This window comes from Ascaphus truei, chromosome 2, assembly GCF_040206685.1.
Source record: "Ascaphus truei isolate aAscTru1 chromosome 2, aAscTru1.hap1, whole genome shotgun sequence".
Taxonomy (NCBI): Eukaryota; Metazoa; Chordata; class Amphibia; order Anura; family Ascaphidae; genus Ascaphus; species Ascaphus truei.
Window position 1 is genome coordinate 128,993,218 of NC_134484.1, and position 20,666 is coordinate 129,013,883.

Below are 20,666 nucleotides of genomic sequence, written 5' to 3' on the forward strand. Positions count from 1 at the left end.
CTTCCTCTCTCTCTCCCCCTCTCTTCCTCTCTCCCCTCTCTTCCTCTCTCCCCTCTCTTCCTCTCTCCCCCTCTCTTCCTCTCTCTCCCTCTCTTCCCCTCTCTCCCCCCTCTCTCCCTCTCTTCCTCTCTCTCCCTCTCTTCCTCTCTCTCCCTCTCTTCCTCTCTATCCCTCTCCCTCTCTTCCCCTCTCTCTCCCTCTCTTCCTCTCTCTCCCTCTCTTCCTCTCTCTCCCTCTCTTCCTCTCTCTCTTCATCTCTCTTCATCTCTCTTCCTCTCTCTTCCTCTCTCTCCCTCTCTCCCCCCTCTCTCCCCCTCTCTTCCTCTCTCCCCCTCTCTCCCTCTCTTCCTCTCTCTCCCTCTCTTCCTGTCTCTCCCTTTCTCTCCCTCTCTTCCTCTCTTCCTGTCTCTCACTTTCTCTCCCTCTCTTCCTCTCTCCACCTCTCTTCCTCTCTCTCCCTCTCTTCCTCTCTCTCCCTCTCTCTCCCTCTCTTCCTCTCTCTCCCTCTCTCTCCCTCTCTTCCTCTCTCTCCCTCTCTTCCCCTCTCTTCCTCTCTCTCCCTCTCTTCCTCTCCCTCTCTTCCTCTCTCTCCCCCTCTCTGTATCTGGATATCTTATTTACCCTATATATCTTAACTGTCCTATACTACACCAAAATAACTTATACTGCTTTCTTCCAGATCTGACTCAAGCTTCACACGGGAGACATCGGAACCCCCCCTAACCCAGAAGACAGGTAGGGAACACCTACACATTGAGGGACTGCGGATCAGGTAAGATCCCAGGCGGGATTGCTGCTTTAGATATTGTGAAGCGGGGACGTCCAGACACTGGTTAAGGGGTTCAGGAAACTAGTCATTCACCTGTGGCTTTTATTTCTAGATCCGACATTTACACACTTACACTCTCACACACACACACGTAACAAGGACTAATTGTAGTATAAAGTAATAAATACATTTGTCAAAAACGAATGTTCTGACTAGGAATTTATTAAATGTATTTTATTTATATATTTTATTTTAAAGCGGGGTTGGGGGCGGGACTAGGGGCGGGGTTGGGGGCGGGACTAGGTGGCGAGTAGATTTTTTGGTTGGGCGAGTAGATTTTTGGGTGATTTGTCGAACACTGTATATATATATATATATATATATATATATATATATATATATATAAAACTCATTTGCATGTCATTTCCCAGAATCCCTTGCTGCAGTGGAAGTGCTGTATGCTGGGTGATAATGGGGAAAGGCGGGGTTGCAGACCTGCCTAAGACAGAACGGTATCATCTATTTATTTTTTGATTATATATATATATATATATATATATGCAAATACAACTGTATGCTCATCTGCATGTCTTAGGCAGGTCTGCAACCCCGCCTTTCCCCATTATCACCCAGCATACAGCACTTCCACTGCAGCAAGGGATTCTGGGAAATGACATGCAAATGAGCACACAGTGTCACTTTTTGCCTCAGAATCCCATAGCCTCTTTGCATACCCAGTTAAAATCAACCCCACACTGATGAGACCCATAAAGGTCGAAACAGCTGTCTGGGTGGTTTTCTGGGTATGCATCTTAACCCTGCCTAAGACATGCAGATGAGCATACAGTTGTATTTGCATATTTGCTTTCCTGTGGATGGTTTTTGTCACTTTTTTTACTCACCATAACTTAACTCAGTATTATGGTGTGTGTGTGTGTGTGTGTGTGTGTGTGTGTGTGTGTGTGTGTGTGTGTGTGTGTGTGTGTGTGTGTGTGTGTGTGTGTGTGTGTGTGTGTGTGTGTGTGTGTGTGTGTGTGTGTGTGTGTGTGTGTGTGTGTGTGTGTCTCTGATTTGGACTGTGTAGTTCACTTTCAACCAAGGGAACTTCAGTGTTTGTGAACACAGTGTGTAACCTGAGAGGGGTTCCTTACATCACCAGCCTCTCGGCTGCAGTCACTTAAAGGATTTTATCCTTACATGCCTGTTTATTTCAGCTACATTGTAAGTAGCCACTTTTCTTGCGCTTTATTTATATGATAAAACGTACTTCACTACATTGGCATTTTTCTCTTTTATAGATCATATCTCGTCCTGGATTCTTATAAGGATATTCTTCGTATTTATCCCACAGGTGTTAGACATTTAACCACCTGTTGTCTCCGATTTGCGCCTTTTTTGTATTTTGTCTTTTTGTATATTATTGGTGTTATGTACATCCATTACATTACGGCAGCACTCATTTGACATAATTTTACTATTGTTTATTATTAGTTTTGTGCACCTTATATTGCTTTTTTTCTATATATATTTATATATATATATTTATATCTATCTATATATATAGATATATATATATATATATATATATATATATATATATATATATATATATTACCCTAAATGAAAGATAATTCAGAAGCTTCAAAAAAAGAAATATGGAGAGAGATGTATATATACAGTGTTCGACAAACCTATACATTTGCTCGCCCCGGGCGAGTGGATTTAACATCGTGGCGAGCTCCTATTGGCCCAAGCAGCACACGTTTGGTACTAGGTGGCGAGTAGATTTTTTTTGTGTGGCGAGTAGATTTTTTGGTGATTTGTCGACCACTGTATATATAGATATATATAGATATATATAAATCTTCTAGTTACTGCATTTGTAAGCCTCTTCTCCACGTTGCTGCAACAATTTTTTTTTCATCATCCCATCTTACTTTTGGTCGTTGTGTTGGTCTTTTAATCTCTCTTGGAATCCAGTTGCGTACCATCTTTGTCCAACTATGGTCATTCTTACGATATGTCCGACCCATTGCCATTTTAATTTCTTCATCCTTGTAATGATGTTACAGACTTTTTTGTTTTGGTTTCAAATACATTCATTTTCCCCCCTTGTCTCTTCGGGTAATATTCATCATACATCTCTCCATATTTCTTTGCGTTTTTGAAGCTTCTGAATTATCTTTCATTTAGGATAATTGGGGAGGGCTTCATCCAGCAGTGCTTTGGCAAGGGCTGAAGATGATGATGAGGGTGACCTATATGTGTGTGGGTTATTCATTTTTGTATATAAAAAAACAAACAGATTATTTGATAGATATGCTCATCCAAAGATAACCTACACTGGCGACACACTTTATTCGAGCTCGGCTAGTCCCACGAATTCGGGTATACCCGGGTGTATTGAGGTTTGTGACTGTTTTCTGCCCGAGTGCATTGAGGTATTTTCCAGGCAGGGATTGAAGCATTTTATTCCCGCTGGCTGCAATACTGCACAGTATATATATATATACTGCATTACAATTCATGAATTTATGCCATCTGGTAGACACGCGAAGCATTGCAGCCTATTAAATCCTAATCATTATCATTTAACAGATCAGCCGCCCGTCAGCCAGGCATGAACCCAGGCTGGGAAGGCAAACACAACGGGCTTGTCAGAGGTGAGGAGCGGCACATTCCAGGTATCTGCCAGGTACATACTGGGTATTTGCTCGAATAAAGTGTGTCGGTGCAGTAGTGCTCCAGATCCATGACCTTAGCAGTAAGTACCTCTGATAAGACTGAAAGTTTCACCTTTCATGCACACGCAGAAAATTTAGCCAGTTCCTGTGACTTTAGAAACCAGCTAAATGTGTTGCATTTTTATATCTAGCTTTGGACAGGAAAAACTTTTATGTCATTGGATCTATATGTTCATAGTTTTACATATTCCCATAGAAAAGCTGCAGCTCTGCTAAATACCGTTTTTTGTTTAAACATACATCTTACTTCAAAAAGCTGCAAAAAATAACTTTTTACTAAATCATGCATCCTGAATATGTTATTACCATATTACTAGCATTACGCCACAGCAACAAAAGTAATTAGCTAAGTTGCTGATCGATCAGTTCTCCTGTGATCGATCAGAGAAGATTCGGTTCCAGGGTTCACTAACTGGCTGTCAGTGCAGCAGAAGAGGACCAAAGATGCAAAGTTCTGTGGGGAAGATCATGTGACCAGACAGTCACCAGATACAATTGATGCTCTGCTAGAGCGAGGGCAGGGCTCAAAAGCGGGTGTGCTAGAGCCTGTTTCAGAAGAGGAAGGAGATGTGACTTTGTAAATGGTTGCTATAGAAACCAAAAATGCTTGTTACATTATAATACATTTAAAATGTAATTCAGAATTGTTTTTAAAAAGAAAAAAAATTCCAACAAGTATTTTCTCATGGTGCAGAATTGTTTTATTAAAAAAAAAAAACATGTAGGATATTACTTGATCTGCAGCTTTAAACTAGCAGTTCTCCATAGTATTTTTTTTTTAACCCCATTTCAGTGTCTCTGGTGTAACAATCACAGAAGAAATTCTCCTCTTCCATTCTAATTCCATAAACCCAAGCAAAAAGGAAGGGGGTGACATTTACTAAACATCATAAGGGCATATGATATCCACATGATCACTATGTTGTTTATCTGTGGATATATGTATCCTTTTGCCCTATATAGGCATCCATCTTGAAGGGGAACTAGGATACCAAGTGAGCAATAAAGATACTTATTTTGCAAGTACTTAAAATAGCTGAGGGAGGAAATGAAATGAGTCAATAAATTCAACCTCCAAGGGAAAATAATGCATCTTAAATTAAATAGGATCAATAACACAGGGAGAAAGTGGTGTATGTGAGAAACACGGAATTTGGAAAAGCAGTGACAAGTCTTTGTGCTAGGTGTACGAACATTTGTAGTTTGGGAAATAACATCGAAGAATTAATTGCAATAATGACAAGTGATGATTTGAATCCAGTGGCTTTTACCTCGGACCTCCGGAGAGAATGAGGAATTGGACAGGGTTTCATGGAGAACATCACAAAGATGGCAATTAAAGGAGAGGTGATAATTATGGGAATTCGTAATCTGCCTGATGTGGACTGGAGTGGGTCTGTTGCAGGTTCAGGTAAAACCTGTGATTCCTTGTAGGGTGCATCTCTCAGACAATTGTTGAGGGAGTTCAATTGCAAGGAAGCAATGCTACACTTAAAGCTGCAGTTCAGGCAATATCCTGCATGTGTGGGGTTTTTTTTTTTAATAAATCAGTTCTGTAGTAAGAAAAAATACTTTTAGCATTTTCTGTTTTAAAAAAAAAACAACCTTGAAAGCCCAATTTTCTTGTATTCTATTTTAACAAGCATGCTTGTTCCTATAGCAACAATTTACATTCCCCATATTTAAAGATGTCGCCAAACTTTGCCGATCAATAAACGGAGAACGAATTGACCAGCAGCTATGCAGTTCTTTAGGTAATTAGAGATTGCCCACATGAAACTATTGAAGTAAAAAATAAATAAAAAATAAAAAAAGACTGAACTGCAGCTTTAATACTAACAAATGGGGGAAGAATATCAGATTTGAGTGATCAATCAGTGTGGTTTAGTATAAAAGCAACCGGTCCAAAGTGTAAGCTTTCTCAGGATGTTACATGAAAAAAAAAAAACAGGAAAGATATATTGTGCAAAAACATTTAGGTAAAAAATGGGAAATGGTCCAAAACTTTTGAAATTCACATTCATGTGGTATATGGGAATATTAATGCGTTTTCTGACACAAAGTGGACTTCAACAGGATCTTTATCTTTTTATGGGTGCGGGGCAGGATCGCATTATCTATGATGGAGAGAGAATAGAAACATGATGCAAATAACGTTTTATGAATAAAAACACATAGAGCAGTAGAGAGACACTCACATACTCCCAAGGACTAAAAGGTATATAGACCACCACGGCTGTCCACGGGCTTCCCTCCAGCAGACAACGGCACACTTGTCCTCCTATTTCAGCATGCAGCAGAGAGGCAGAGCAGATCACACTCTCGTGTTGGTGCATGCAAATAGAGCACAAAAGCGGACACCTCTCACAAGTCCAGTACAGTGATATAAGGCCATCCTGTACTCTAACTTCTCTCCATCCTCTGAGCCTGAAAACATTGTCAAAGTATACTACTCTTTCCTCTCCTCCTCACTGAATTTATATGCCCTTACCCAACTCCATGAAATCCCGCCCCTCTAACATGTGGCCTTGACTAAATTTACAAACAGTCTTCCTCTGTGCTTGCCCTTACTCCTCTGGAAGAAATCTTGCACGTATCTGATTTTCCACACGCTAAATTTCTCCTCTTCCCCCTCTTCTCTTTTAACTTTGCTCTCTTTAGTGCCAAACAATACTATTGCTCCTCACTAATCCACACTTACAAATCCAATCCATGCCATTTTTTTTTCTGTGTTTGAATCGTTCCTCCAGCCTTCATAGTTCCCTTCCTTCCTTCACGCCTCCTCAAGCCTTTGCTGACCACTTCAAAGCCAAGATGGATGCTATCCATAGGGAGAATCCTTCTTCCACTCTTGAGTTTCTCTCCTGTACAAAGTTGGACATTTCTGAGCTGCTCTTCTTTTCACCCTTTACCACTTGCCCTCTTGATCCTAATCAATCACACTTTATTATACCAAGTTCCCACTCTCATCTACAGCGTCATCTTTTCCCTCATCCGCATGTAGTGGTCATATCTGTGCTCAAAAACAACACCCTTGACCCTTCGTGCCTTATTAAGTACTGCCGTATCTCCCTCCTGACGTTTGCCTCCAAACTTCTAGAAGTCCTTTTATTTCCCTAGAGCATTAACTTCCTTAATTTACATATCCGCCTGGACACGCTGCTATCTTTTGTACAACTTACTCAACTGAGACTGCTCTCACTAAAGTAGCATTGATCTTAATGAAACAAAACCCAAAGGTAATTTACCTCTGCTTATCCCATGGTATCAGAAACATAGCTCTATCCTGGTTCTTTCCATGCCCCTCTGAAAACTTATTTTCTGCCTCTTGCTAACATGTCTTCTGTTTGTTGTTGTACCTTTGGGGTTTTTATCTGGAGCCTCTCATTCTCTATCCACACACTATCACTTGGTGATATCAACTCCATTGGCATTACATTTCACAGCTACTGTATGCAGATGATAAGCAGGTATATCTATACACACCTAACCCCATACCTGCAATCCAGTCTCAAGCCTCTGATTGCCTCTTGGCTATATCCTGATGACTGGTGCTCTGCTGCCTCATATGTCAAAAACAGATCCTCATCCTCCCTTTTTTTCCAACACAGTAAACAAATTAAATTCATCCTGTTGCCAAAGCATGTTGCCTATGTGTGACATTTTACTCCTCCCTGTTCTTCAGTCACATGCATGTTCTGACTAATACCTGTTGCTTATTACTCTGTAACATTTCTAATGTTCACCCTTTCCTCTGTCACTCTACTGTTAAAACTCTAATGTATGCCCTTATCTTCTCCAGTCTGGATTATTATCATTTACTACAAACCGCTCTCCCTCTCCACTCTCCTTTGCAAGCTATCCAAAATTCTGTTGCTAGAATACTTTCACTTGCTCTTCGAATAGTGTTGGCTCATCTTTCTAAAACCCTTCCCCTGGCTTCTCATCAAGATCCGGATCACTTACATAGTTCTCGCTACCTTCAAGGCTCTGCACTCGTCTGGTCTTTCCTACTTATCGACTTTGATTTCTCGCTATACCTCTGCTCGTCTCATTGTCTTCTTTCAAACCCTTCCACCTCTACTGCTCTCTCTCTCGTTCATCTTAAAACTTCTTTCCCTCACTGCCCCTTACTTGTGGAACACCCTCACAGTTCGCATACGTGAAACACCTTCTCTTCCCACCTTTTAAGTGAAACCTAAAAACACACCTGAATGAAGCATTAGCCTAAACTCATAGAGGCTTATTCATTAAGCTCCGTTAGCGCTGTACCGTGCGATCTGCACGGAAAGCCCCATTCACGTCAATGAAGCTTTCTGTGCAGATCACACGGTACAGCACTAACGGAGCTTAATGAATAAGCCCCATAGTTACTACATCACATCCATTATCAGGCACTTCCATCTACTGCGCTTACTCCTTCACCTACTATCTATGTAATATACAAAAAATAGTCCAAAGACCAAACCTGGGGCTCAGGGAGTCCTGATAAAGTGCGTGGGCACAAAACATGTCGGTTCCGTTTTTTGCCGGTCACTTGATCTAACGAGAGAATAAAGGTTGATTTTTAGTTACCCTCTCTCCAGCAATTTTTGTTCCGGTGGTGCATTGCGTCTTTCTATTTCTTCTACTGTCTATGTAAGTCTTCTAACGTAGCACTTGGATTACCAATAAACCAGAAGAGAAAAGAACTCGGTTAAAGCCAAAATATGCCAGTGTTTCCTAAAAATGGAGGTGATGTTCTGCCATTGGGAATTGTAGGTGCCTATTAGCACGCTGCTACCAGAGTATACATTTTACTCTAGCTGCGATCACGGAGGTTAATGGCTCTATATGCTAGGCTTGAGCATTGCTGCTAACACAGCAAGTTTTAGCCACAAACATTTACCGGTAGGATCAGCAGCACAGCTGTAGGTGATCTGCTCCCCATTTGTCAGCAGAGCTACGTAACTTTGATCCAGAGGTTATAGACCTTTTAATACAATTAACTATTACCACAGCATTCACTGCTGTTTAAGGCTATATCATACAGCACTAGACTAGATATACGATCTGCGGCCATTACACCATCTTACTCTCCTCCCTGGCCAGGGGGGAGTACAATCATTCATACACACAAACCTCAGCTTCTAAATCTGAGGATATTAAGCAACTAGACACTGCCACCCATATAGACCGACAATAGGGGTCTATTTACAAGTAGCGACCCGCTACCACTGGCATGGTTCCAGTTTTTTGACATATTTAGTCATGTTTCATTTTTTATCCCACCATTTATTTTAAATAATTTATTTGAATAAAGATCATTTTAATATTGACATTCACAACTAGCGATAATTGAGTGCTATATAGAACTGAGTTCTTTTCGCTTCTGGTTTATTGGTTATACAATTCTCAGTCCAGCACCTTATCCACATTACTAAGAACCCTTATTTCAGCTGAGCAGGGGTTCACCCACTTTCCCTTCCTTCTCCCCTTTTTACCCGTGGTATGTAGCACTTGGATTGTAAGCTCTCTGGTGCAGGAAGTTCCTATTTCCTTTTCTATTGTTTCATCTTATGTTTGCTGCACTTATTGTATGATAATTCCCTGTAATGTATGCTCTCTTTTGTACAATGTGAGGATGTGCTTCAGTGTTGTGGATGTTCTGAAATGACCTCCCAAAAGAGGTGGTGCATGTTTCATTTTTAAATGTGTGTGTGTGAAGGATTAGTGGTCTGAATGAGTGCACCGTACCATTATATAGTATAAAGGGGCTTCATGAAATATGCTGACTTGTAGATAATTATTTACTTAGAAATACATCCTTTTGCGTGCTTCCAAAATAATTTAAAGAAATTACTTCTTTTTTTTTATTATTCCTTTTTTACTCTGTCATCAGAATTATTCACTAAAGCACTTAAACAGTTAAATGTGAAAAATCCTATGTTTAAAAAAAAAAATCAGTTCTATAGCATTCTATACTATGCATTTTTTTTTTTTTAAAAACTCCTAATGCAATTTTTAATTTTCTTTTTATTATACTGATCAACCTTTGGTTGCTACTATTTAGAAACACCTTTGTGAGCTCTGCCCTTTGGCAACAAAGTATCACAAACAGATATGTGCTATGTTCTAAACAGCAGACTGTCTATTGCTCTGAAAGCTGAAACAATAATGTGTTACACTTAGTAATATAATGTTACGTATCAGCTGCAGCATTTCACAGACTGCAGCACAAAGTTAGAAGGCGGCCATTTAGTTAGACACACAATCAGGATTTTTACAGATCTGTAACACCAAATGATGACTAGCTTAGGTAAGAATTCAGAATTATACATTGTCACATGTTTTACATTTAAAAATAAGAAATAAAGAAAAAGAAAAAAGGGGAGAAATTAGTATTGCAGCTTAAAAACATTCTTCTCTTGCTATTCACAGATTTGTCCTTTATCAAATATGTTCAGCTTTAGCCAACATTTAACATTAAAGTTGAGAGCCGTTTTATATTCTGTTTAGATTAAGAGATAAGAGAATCTCTAAATGAGTGTTAAACTGCTATTATTGGGGCATGCAAAACTGGCCGATTGTATCGCTCTTCATGAGGAAGGAATGTATAATTTTCCTGCGGTCTCCCTGGAAATAATTCCTTCTTTCCAATACAAATTTTAGAAATGTTCCAAATGTTGGTCAGTTTGCTGACAGAGTCTGTCTGCTAATCTGTAGCAAATGGTCCACTAAAGTGGTTCTGGCTACACAAACAAGAAACTGGCACAAAGAAAGTGCTCTTACTAGTGCAAGTTAAATAATTATTTGTGTTTGAGACGCTTTTTATAAAACAATTTTACCAAAAGCAAATATTTTGTTTCAACAGTGTTCTCCTGTGGCAATCCTAAAAGCCACAAACACAACCAGATGCATGTATGTTGTCACTGTTTACCATAATAAGCACGGTTTGCCAATTCATGTTATACCAGTATGGTGAAAACCTGTCTAGCTTCTGTATCTTGGGGGATATAGAGTTTAATACTGCTTCTTTTAGTAAAGTTCCTCTTTACCTTCAACTTTGTGCATCAAAACAAAATGCAGGAGTGTTGAAGCGCTTTTACTGCAATACTCCTGCCATTACTTTTTAGTATAGGACATTTACAGTAGAATTGACACGAATCGTTTGTTTGTTTACAGAATCGGAAGACTTTTCGATGGAACAGAACCTATCGTTTTGGACAGTTTAAAGCAGCATTATTTTATTGACCGAGATGGGCAAATGTTTCGTTATATTTTGAATTTCCTACGAACATCAAAACTTCTCATCTCTGATGATTTCAGTGTAAGTTTACTTTTTTCATTGAACATTTAAAATGTATTGGTATGTACTATAGGCACAAGATTTCAGTACTACATGACCTAAAGAATTTGCAAGTTCAGCATGCTGAAAAAGTATTGTCTTATGTTCTGAATCGTTTTGCCACACAACTGAAGACTTATTTCCTCTTTATTGGGGTCATGGAAATGAAGCTGCTGTCTTCTTGCTACTGCTGCCAGAATTTTATCCATGATAGATTTTGTTTCATTTGTAAATTAACCTTTTTTTTTTTTTTAAGTAATTCACTGCTTTTCCATCCAGTAAAAAGAAAATCAGAAACTTATCACACATTTTGTCCTGTTGTTACTTTGAGATGTGTAATTTATTTCATTTAAACTTGCTGTACTTTATGCTTATTGTAAGGACATGTTACTGAGAGGAAAATATAGGGGTTAGTAATAATATTCCATGAAACATTAAAAAAATGATAAAGGACAGCTTTTTGTCTACCCATTTGTGATATATATATATATACCAATCCCTACAATCTATAATAAATAGGTAGGTGTTTGATTAAAGCAGCAAAACATGTGAAAATGTTACTAGATAATAGTGACGGTTTTGTTTTATTCAGCTCAATGCCAGTTTTAATGTATTTTAAAGCATCCTTTGATTGCTATAGCAGGTTTTAGCCCACTTCCCAAGCAGTGCAAGATCTTTGCCCCACTTTCCTGTTTGTGATAATTTGTTTACAATGTCCCCAGCAGTTTGATCTGTAAACTGTAACAATAGATAATGTTACCTTAGTAATATCAGTATACATTGTAGCTGGTGAGTTACACTGACAGAAGGATTGGTTGAAACGGAAAGGCGGCCATTATATTAGGCCCACAATCAGGATTTGTACACATTTATAACAGGAGCACCAAACGATTGCCAGTTTAGGTAAGAATATAGAAATATACATTGTCACATGCTTTACACATAAGAATAACAATAAGATGCATTGCTGCTTTGACCCATTCACTACTTATACAGTCAACAAAACAACTCCCTCAAACGCTGAGCTGTTTAAAACTATTTGAGTGCAAATGAAGAAACTTTGTGTTAATTGTTAATGATGTGACACGGAGAGCAAGATTATGACAGACATCCACTTTGAGTATTTTACATGACTATCATGAAAGTAGCAAGATTTATATTTTACGTTTAACATTTTTACATAATTGAGAAGGCCTGATAACAGAGCCTGTGGCACCTTTGGTTGGGTAGCAGTCTATTTATGCTACCTGACGACATGTATTTTTCTTCAATTGCTGTGTGTACATGTAATCACAACAAGCTTGAGTTTGGTTCCTTGAAAATGTCTAATATAAATGATGACTTTCTCCACTTTCTGTATTTTGTTCAATCTATTATTTTAGGAATATACTTTGCTATATGAAGAGGCGAAATACTTCCAACTTCAGCCCATGCTCTTGGAGTTGGAGCGGTGGAAACAGGACAAGGAGGCTGGCCGTTTCTCCAGGCCCTGCGAGTGTTTGGTTGTCAGAGTTGCCCCAGATCTTGGTGAGAGGATTACGTTGAGTGGAGACAAGTCGCTCATAGAAGAGGTTTTTCCAGAAATCGGGGACGTGATGTGTAATTCGGTCAACGCGGGCTGGAACCACGACTCTACACATGTCATTAGATTTCCACTAAATGGCTACTGCCACCTCAACTCCGTTCAGGTAAACATAGCCGAAAACAACTTTAGCCCATCCTGTGGTTTGTTTCTGATAAATGTACCCCAAGTGTGTGTGTCAGTCAGATTTCTAGATTTCTTGACCACCTTGCTCATGAATGTTTGCCTTACTTTGTTCTGCAAATTAACCAGTCATTTAGCAGGTTGTAACATTACAACAAGACCCAATTCACCTACAAATGTGTGAGGTGTGGGGGCTGTAAATGATATCTATATGGTTATGACAGATGCCCTTTTTGCTTTTAAGTGAAGTTTTCTGCTTTAAACTAGTATTGATCTTCATTAAATAAAATCCAATGGTGATTTTAAACCACTTAGCATTGCTTTGTGCTCCGTTTGTTCAGTCAGCCAGTAGACCTCTTTTTATACCTCTATAAACATCTGGTAGAACCTGAAAACACAATTGTCATGTACGGCACACCTGTGAGCACGTGGCCTATATATAGGAAAGGGTTAATAAACACAGCTATCTGGCTGATCCAATCGTCTCCTCGTAGGGTGCCTCAAATGAATAATACCTCCCCTCAAGCCATCCCAATATACCATCTGCTATGAACAGTACACTTGTGATCACGTGACCTATATATGCAACCAGGATTAATACACACCGCCAACTCGCTGCATCACCTTTCTCCTTCACAAGGTACTTCAAATGAGTTAATATTTACTCTTACTCGGTTACTATATATATATGAGAGAGGGAGAGAGTTATCTTCCTCAGCCTATTTATAGACACATTGCTTCATTCCTGTCAGTCTTCAAGCTAGTATTAATATATATATATATATATATATAATCCAATGCACAGCCGGCACACCATATGCAAGTAAATAAGTTTTGGTGCTTATCCCATAAAGCAATAACAGACCATACGATACCGGTTGCAACACGACATCAAGGTACAGCACGCAGGTAAGTAAATCATGAATTTTCTATATTTGATAGAAGATACAAAAACCAACGTTTCGGTCCCCCAGTGGGACCTTTCTCAAGGTGGCATCGCCGGAAGAAGAGATCAGTGTATCTCGAAAGCTCGCACAAATAAAAGCATTTCGTTAGCCACAGAACGGTATCATCTATTTATTTTTTGATTTTATATATATATATATATATATATATATATATATATATATATATAAATGAGACAGCTGGCACTCCAAAGACAAAACAGTGATTGCGGTGCATGTCCCATAAGGATAAATAGGAAAAGGTAGTCAACTCCAGCAAGAGTATACAAGAGACAGCACTCAGTGGTAAATGAAAGAAGACCTGTAATCAGATAAACAGCAGCACAAACAAGACCAACGTTTCGGTCCTCGCAGGGACCTTCCTCAGGGCAGTGCTGGAGACTACTGGCCGTGGAAACCTTATATACCCCCTGAAACCCACACCTAAGTGACCATCAGCTACTCTGATTTGTTGTGCAAAGATAACCCATGATCAATCACACAGAGTCAGCTGTCACACTACAGCCGTCATAACCTCAGCTGCATGAGTAGCAGAGAACTGCAAAGGTAAACACAGCTGCATCAGTCCACGTGTAGGGAAATAGCGTCCCTGGTAGCCATGGTGACTAGTTCCTGGTGGCCGCGACGCCGTCCTGCATAGACGGGGAATTTACAGCACTCCCCGGGGCGCATGCGCGGTCTCGTTGAAGTCAGAATAAGTAGCACGGCACATCTAGTAGTGAGAGGATACTTGTAGGATCCCCTATCTGTGCACCAATCATGCAGCAAGCGGCCCTTGACGTAGCATGTCAGGAACAGTACAGAGATGGCAAGGCTGATGCTATCGTGTGTGGAGTCACGGGGGAGATCTGCATGGGTGTCCTAAAAATAAACAGTGGGGGAGAACCGGGAACGAAGGGTAGGGGAAATAAAAACAGAATTACACAGAGTGGCAGGATACACTGAGGCAAATAAGGTAAACTGACTAATTAAAAGGTGAACTATATGGAATATATGACAATAATGGTGTTGTACTAATAGTAAATAATTAATAAATAATTAATATACAGCAACTAGGACGGGTAATGGACAGAGAATAGGGAAGCAAAAGGGGAAGGGAGGGAGGAAGAAGGAGAAAAAAGAAAGAAGAGAGGAAGGAGCAGGCAAAAATCATATTAAAGACACTTAGAACAATATTATAAATAGTCAAAAAGGATAAATCAAAGAGAAAACAACCCGTGTCTAACTCAAAAATGAGCCTTGATCAAAGACACCCATGCAGATCTCCCCCGTGACTCCACACACGATAGCATCAGCCTTGCCATCTCTGTATTGTTCCTGATATGCTGCGTCAAGGGCCGCTTGCTGCATGATTGGTGCCACTGATAGGGGATCCTGCAAGTATCCTCTCACTACTAGATGTGCCGTGCTGCTTATTCTGACTTCGACGAGACCGCGCATGCGCACCGGGGAGTGCTGTGAATTCCCCGTCTATGCAGGACGGCGTCGCTGCCACCAGGAACTAGTCACCATGGCTACCAGGGACGCTATTTCCCTACACGTGGACTGATGCAGCTGTGTTTACCTTTGCAGTTCTCTGCTACTCATGCAGCTGAGGTTATGACGGCTGTAGTGCGACAGCTGACTCTGTTGAATTGATCATGGGTTATCTTTGCACAACCAATCAGAGTAGCTGATGGTCACTTAGGTGTGGGTTTCAGGGGGTATATAAAGTTTCCACGGCCAGTAGTCTCCAGCACTGCCTTGAGGAAGGTCCCTGCGAGGACCGAAACGTTGGTCTTGTTTGTGCTGCTGTTTATCTGATTACAGGTCTTTTTTCATTTACCACTGAGTGCTGTCTCTTGTTTACTCTTGCTGGAGTTAACTACATTTATATATATATATATATATATATATATATATATATATAAATATAAATATATATATATATATATATATATATATATATATATATATAAACCCTGTCTTCCCATAAGAGAAGGCACAAAAGCAGCAACACTCAGATATAGCAAAAAGACATGTATTAGCAGTGTGTATATATATATATATATATATATATATATATATATCTTTAATCCACCACCACCAAAGGAATTATTAAGTGTAAGTACAGAGCCTCTGGTCTCTGTTTATTAAGAAACCTATGCACTTAGCACAAAAAAAATTGTTATAGCGAAAAGGTAAATTACTCTCTACAAAGTGTGCAACAGTTCAATCAGAGCCTAAAGTATTATTTATTAAAGTTCAGCTTTATTAAACAAAAAGTACAGTGTTTGTTACTGAAAAAGATTGTTACAAGAACATACCATTATAATAAATACAGAACATTGTATCAAATAAAAAAGGTAAATAAAGAATTCCTATACGTTGCCACTAAACATGTACGGTATACGGTTTCTTCCTCACAAGTGTCTTGAGTTGAAAAGTGGGAGACTTCACGTATCTAGTTGACCTCAGATACCCCCTTGGTTTAAATCTGAGAATTAAAATGTAGTGTTTATATTCTAAATTTACTTAATTGAGAACAACATAAGCCCACCTTTCTGTGTTTTCAACTCACCCCTTTCATCAATCTCTAATGGCAGTTTTACGACTTAAAAGAAAAAAAAAACTCTTCTTAACTTTCCCTCAATATATAAAATACTTCATAACTTTGTTACTATAATACTTAGACATATGCCATCTTCACTGTTGTGTCTGTGCACTTAATATACACGCCAGGGTATTAAATATGACCATATAACTTCTATTGTTGGTGGAGAAACATATCAGAGATTATACATAGAAAACTCTGTTTTTTGGTATAATTTAATTCGTGTAATCGCAACGGTTACAAATATCTACTACTTATTCTTTTGAATGGCTGTCAGGCCCAGGATTTCATATTTTAATCATTTTAACCAAACCTTTGGGCTGTCATCTTCGCAACCCCTTTCCCCCCTGATATTTCACAGATCATCCGAAGAATGCATTTCAAGGTACATTTAAAAGATTTACGTTTATTCTAGTGTCAGAGAAGCAATATTTTAATCCCACCACTTGCAATACCAGATATTATTTATCCTTAGATCAGCACATACAACTTAGCATGGACAGTGGTCCTTCCTGCCATAAAACAATTCATGTGTTTGTAACACATTTTGTAACCAACGTTAACCTCTTGTGTGCCAGATTGATTAAAATACTTAATATCTCATGATAATATCATGACAGCAGTATGTTATGATTTTCTGTGTTGGCTTATTCACAGTCAGTGACCAATGACAGCTAAGACCGTTCTTACTCTTATTAACAAAACCTGATAGGAATATAAAGACCTAAGTTTATGTTATGAGATGTAGTTTTGCACAATTTGGGTGAAAGACCTGATCCTATTTATTTGTAGATCCAAAATCCCAACCTGTGCATCAAGTGAAATGGCATAGACTCTCACTCACACGCATACCAGCTTTGATATGCTGCCTTTATCTTGTCCTATCTGTTTCCCAAAGAGTTGGACTGGAGGTTGGAGTCGGCCATGTGTCTGATTGTATGAAACGTAACTTTGTAAAAAATGTAACCTCTGTTAAAATAAATAACTAAAAATGTTTATTAAATTTCTTGTGTATGTACCCTCTTTTGAATCACAATGTCAGCTGTCACTGTGACCTTAGGGAAATCACTGTACCTTTATCAGTCTTAGACACTTGGATTGTACGCTCTCATTGTACCTACTAAATACTGTGTACAGCATACCTTGTGAGTGTTATAAAATAAAATTAAAAAAAGATATTACAGTATTAAAGTGACCGCTGTGGAATTTTCTGACAGCTATAAATTCATTGCTTACTTGAACTTTGGAATCACTGGGATTTTTTCTTCTTTAGGTATAATAAGCTCCTTTAACTATCACGTATTTTATATTCTATAATTAGGGTTAAATTATAAAACATTAAACTCTAGATAAAAATGGTACAGATGATGTTATGTGGCGCATATCTTTGAACCTATTGCAATTCAAATATACTGTACTGTACTTTGCCAAGTGAGACTGCATCTTTAACCAGAAAGGATTTCACTCTTGTCAATGTGATTAGTTTTGTAATACGTTACGTCACTTTTTTCCCCCACCATAATGTAAATAATGAGTGGTTGAAAGCTATTCCAACTTCACATTGCAAAGCCAGTTTATCCAGCCTGACACTGAAAAGTCCAGAAAGGTCGATACAGCTGTCTGTGGGTAAGTTTTATTGGCTATGCACTTCTTTATCCCATGCGGCAGGCACATGCTTATAGGGAGCCATGTTAAAATGGACATGAAGCAAAGGGTGACACTGTGTGTGCTCATTTGCATGTGATTCCCCAGAATCTCTTGCTGCAGTGGAAGCATTTTATGCTAGGAGATAATGGTGAAAAGCAGGGGTGCAGACCTGTCTGAGACGTGAATGTGCTCACAAGTGGTATTTTTATTTACTGTTTTGTAATACAAAATTGTATTTGATAGATTTTGTGCATTTGCACTTTCGAAGTATGCTGCAGCTTTTTACACCATCCTTCATTTCCTTTTACCTTTGTAGGTGCTGGAGAGGTTGCAGCAACGTGGCTTTGAGATCGTAGGCTCATGTGGGGGAGGAGTTGACTCTTCCCAGTTTAGTGAATATGTACTAAGGCGCGAACTGAAAAGGACATCTCGTGCACCCTCCGTCATTCGAATAAAACAGGAGCCGCTAAATTGAATGGATTACTTATGCAAAACGGGACATTTTCTGTGGAAGTTGGGACAAGGGAGTCCTGGAATCAACACTGATAAAGACATTTCAGCCACCTCAAAAGACATTATTGCTGCAATCATGCAGCTGCATCAGGAAAACATGTCAGGACAGCAACAACAGGATGTTATAATATAAAAAAAACTATAGCATATGTAAGAACATGAAAAAGGTACTTGTGGTGGTTACTACACTTTATTTACATCCTAGACTGCACACATCAGAATAGACCATGATAACAAATATGTTCATCATTTTATTACATGTTCACTAACTTTCTAGCCGCTGGTAAAATCCTTCTGTGATTGAAGGACTTCAGGCACAAAACAACCACTACAATTTTTTTTTTCTTTAGTTAATTTGTTTTGGTTTTAAAATGCACAGTAGACGTGACAGTCCCACAGAGGCATGAACTAATGGGAGCAATGTGTTTATTGGCTTAACCCCTTCACTGGTAGAGGGTCCGGCAACATTTTGCTGGCCCTTCTAGAAATGAGGGGGGTTATCCTTATCTTTAATTTGTATCGCTCCTGCATATTCCACAGGGCAGCACAATGTGGAAGGGAGGACAATAACATTGTATAACAAAAAGAATACATATCAGTTAAGACAAATGTAGGCACTTGGAAGGAGGTCCCTGCTCAGAGGAGCTTCTAATCTAAATAGGTGGGGACTGGAGACAAGGAATAGCATGTGTGGGAACTTACTCAGCATGGTTTAGCGATCAACTTCAGGCCTCTAAGTACTGTATGTGGTTCCAGGGTGAAAGTAAAAGAAAGTCAGCAGGATATATATTTTTTTTTCTTCACAATTACCTGAATCAAAGGGTTTCTTGGAGCTAATCCACGGCCCCCCAAACTCTGGGGAACCCCCCTGGTTTCAACTCTGGGGAACCCCCCTGGTACCATAGATGCTAGTTTTTTTCACTGGGCAATAATACAATGTGGCTGCTCTAGTGGCCAATATAAAGCTGCATGTCATTGGGGGATGACATACAACCTATTAGTGACCCCAAAGCCATATTTGTAGTTGTCCTTTTTGAACCCACACTGACGCACAAAAAAATGACATTTCTTGATTACCAGAGGGTCACGAATCTGCTACGGGCACCCCTGCTTCAGGTACGTAAGAAGAAGAAAAAAACAGGACTGCTGCTTTCATTGCTTTGGAGGATTTTTATGATCAATATGTGATCTTTTTGTGATAGATTTGTGGAACCTTCTTTTCTAAAATGTCTCCCTTAGTTATCCCTTTTCCTTATGAAGATTATGGAAACATACTAGTGGAGAGCTGATGAGATCATTAAGAGTGCTGATGTTCAAAAGAAAACACACTCGACTGAATTGTTTGTGTCCTGTAAAGAAATGATCACCACAGTTATTGTTAAATCTTTTTTTTTTGTTTGTTTTGAGAACTTTCTGATGTAACTGACTTACTTAAAAAAAAAAAAAAAAAAAAAAAACAACCCTGGCTCCTTTTTATCTAAAGCTTAACATTTTCATATTTTCAGTGCTTCCCCCTACTTGTCCTTAAGTATCAGATAAAGTATAGAAACACACAAGATTCATTGCATTACAAGTACACAAAGGCGTTGGAGTTATTAGAAAAGTGCATAAAAGCCTGACATTCAGATACATATCACCACGCAGTGAGCAAGGATCACTCTGTAAAACATAAAACAAGCTTAAGAATGCTTCAGAGAAATTTGGAGTTCAGCTAAAATTGTAGCGCTGACCCAGATCTCTGCGGCAAAGTGGGACCTGAAAATGAAATACAGTGGTTACAGTACATAGAGCACTTTGAGTAATATTTTTGCATCTGGTAAATGGTTAGTGCTGTGAAGGGCATATTCCTTAAAACCTTTTATGTGAAGAGGGTTAACTGTATAAAGCATTGTATAGCAATGTAGCAACGTGATGAAACAAGCTCACTGTTACTGTAGGTTCAGGTGATAGGGAACACATTTTATCTCCTTAAATTTGCACAAACGTAAAACAGTTTAAAGTCCACAATAAGAATTCATAGGATGTTTGTGTGTGTGTATATGTGTGTATGTATATATATATATATATATATATATATATATATATATATATATATATATATATATATATATGCATATATATATATATATATATAAATATATATATATATATATATGTATATATATATAATAACAACAACTTAATGCTTATCTGGATAGGTTATGTTGGTTTCCAAATTCATTCCTTTTAAAGCATTTCTTCCATGTGTTTTTTTTTCCTTATTTTTCTTATTGTTCTTATTGTTCTTATTGTTCGCACTGTTATTCCTAACAGACAGATTCTTTACTTGACTTTTGTATACATTATAAAAATGAACTCCTTACTGCCAGAAAGTAGTTGTATGTTGGTTATTTTTGTAGTGGC

The 20,666-nt window shown here is 38.7% G+C and overlaps 1 protein-coding gene across 3 annotated transcripts in view; it reads left to right on the plus strand.

The window, feature by feature from the left end:
• Positions 1–20,343, plus strand: part of KCTD1 (potassium channel tetramerization domain containing 1) — a 178,714-nt gene extending 158,371 nt beyond the window's left edge. For 2 of the 3 annotated variants that reach the window (XM_075584865.1, XM_075584857.1), the window contains exons 3-5: positions 10,678–10,822; positions 12,223–12,528; positions 18,067–20,341. In XM_075584865.1, the coding sequence (XP_075440980.1) occupies positions 10,678–10,822; positions 12,223–12,528; positions 18,067–18,225 (610 nt within the window). In that variant the 3' untranslated portion in view covers positions 18,226–20,341. Of the gene's footprint in view, positions 1–10,677; positions 10,823–12,222; positions 12,529–18,066 lie in introns of all 3 variants that reach the window. The other variant, XM_075584853.1, reaches the window with a different exon arrangement.
• The last annotated feature ends 323 nt before the right edge of the window (positions 20,344–20,666 follow it).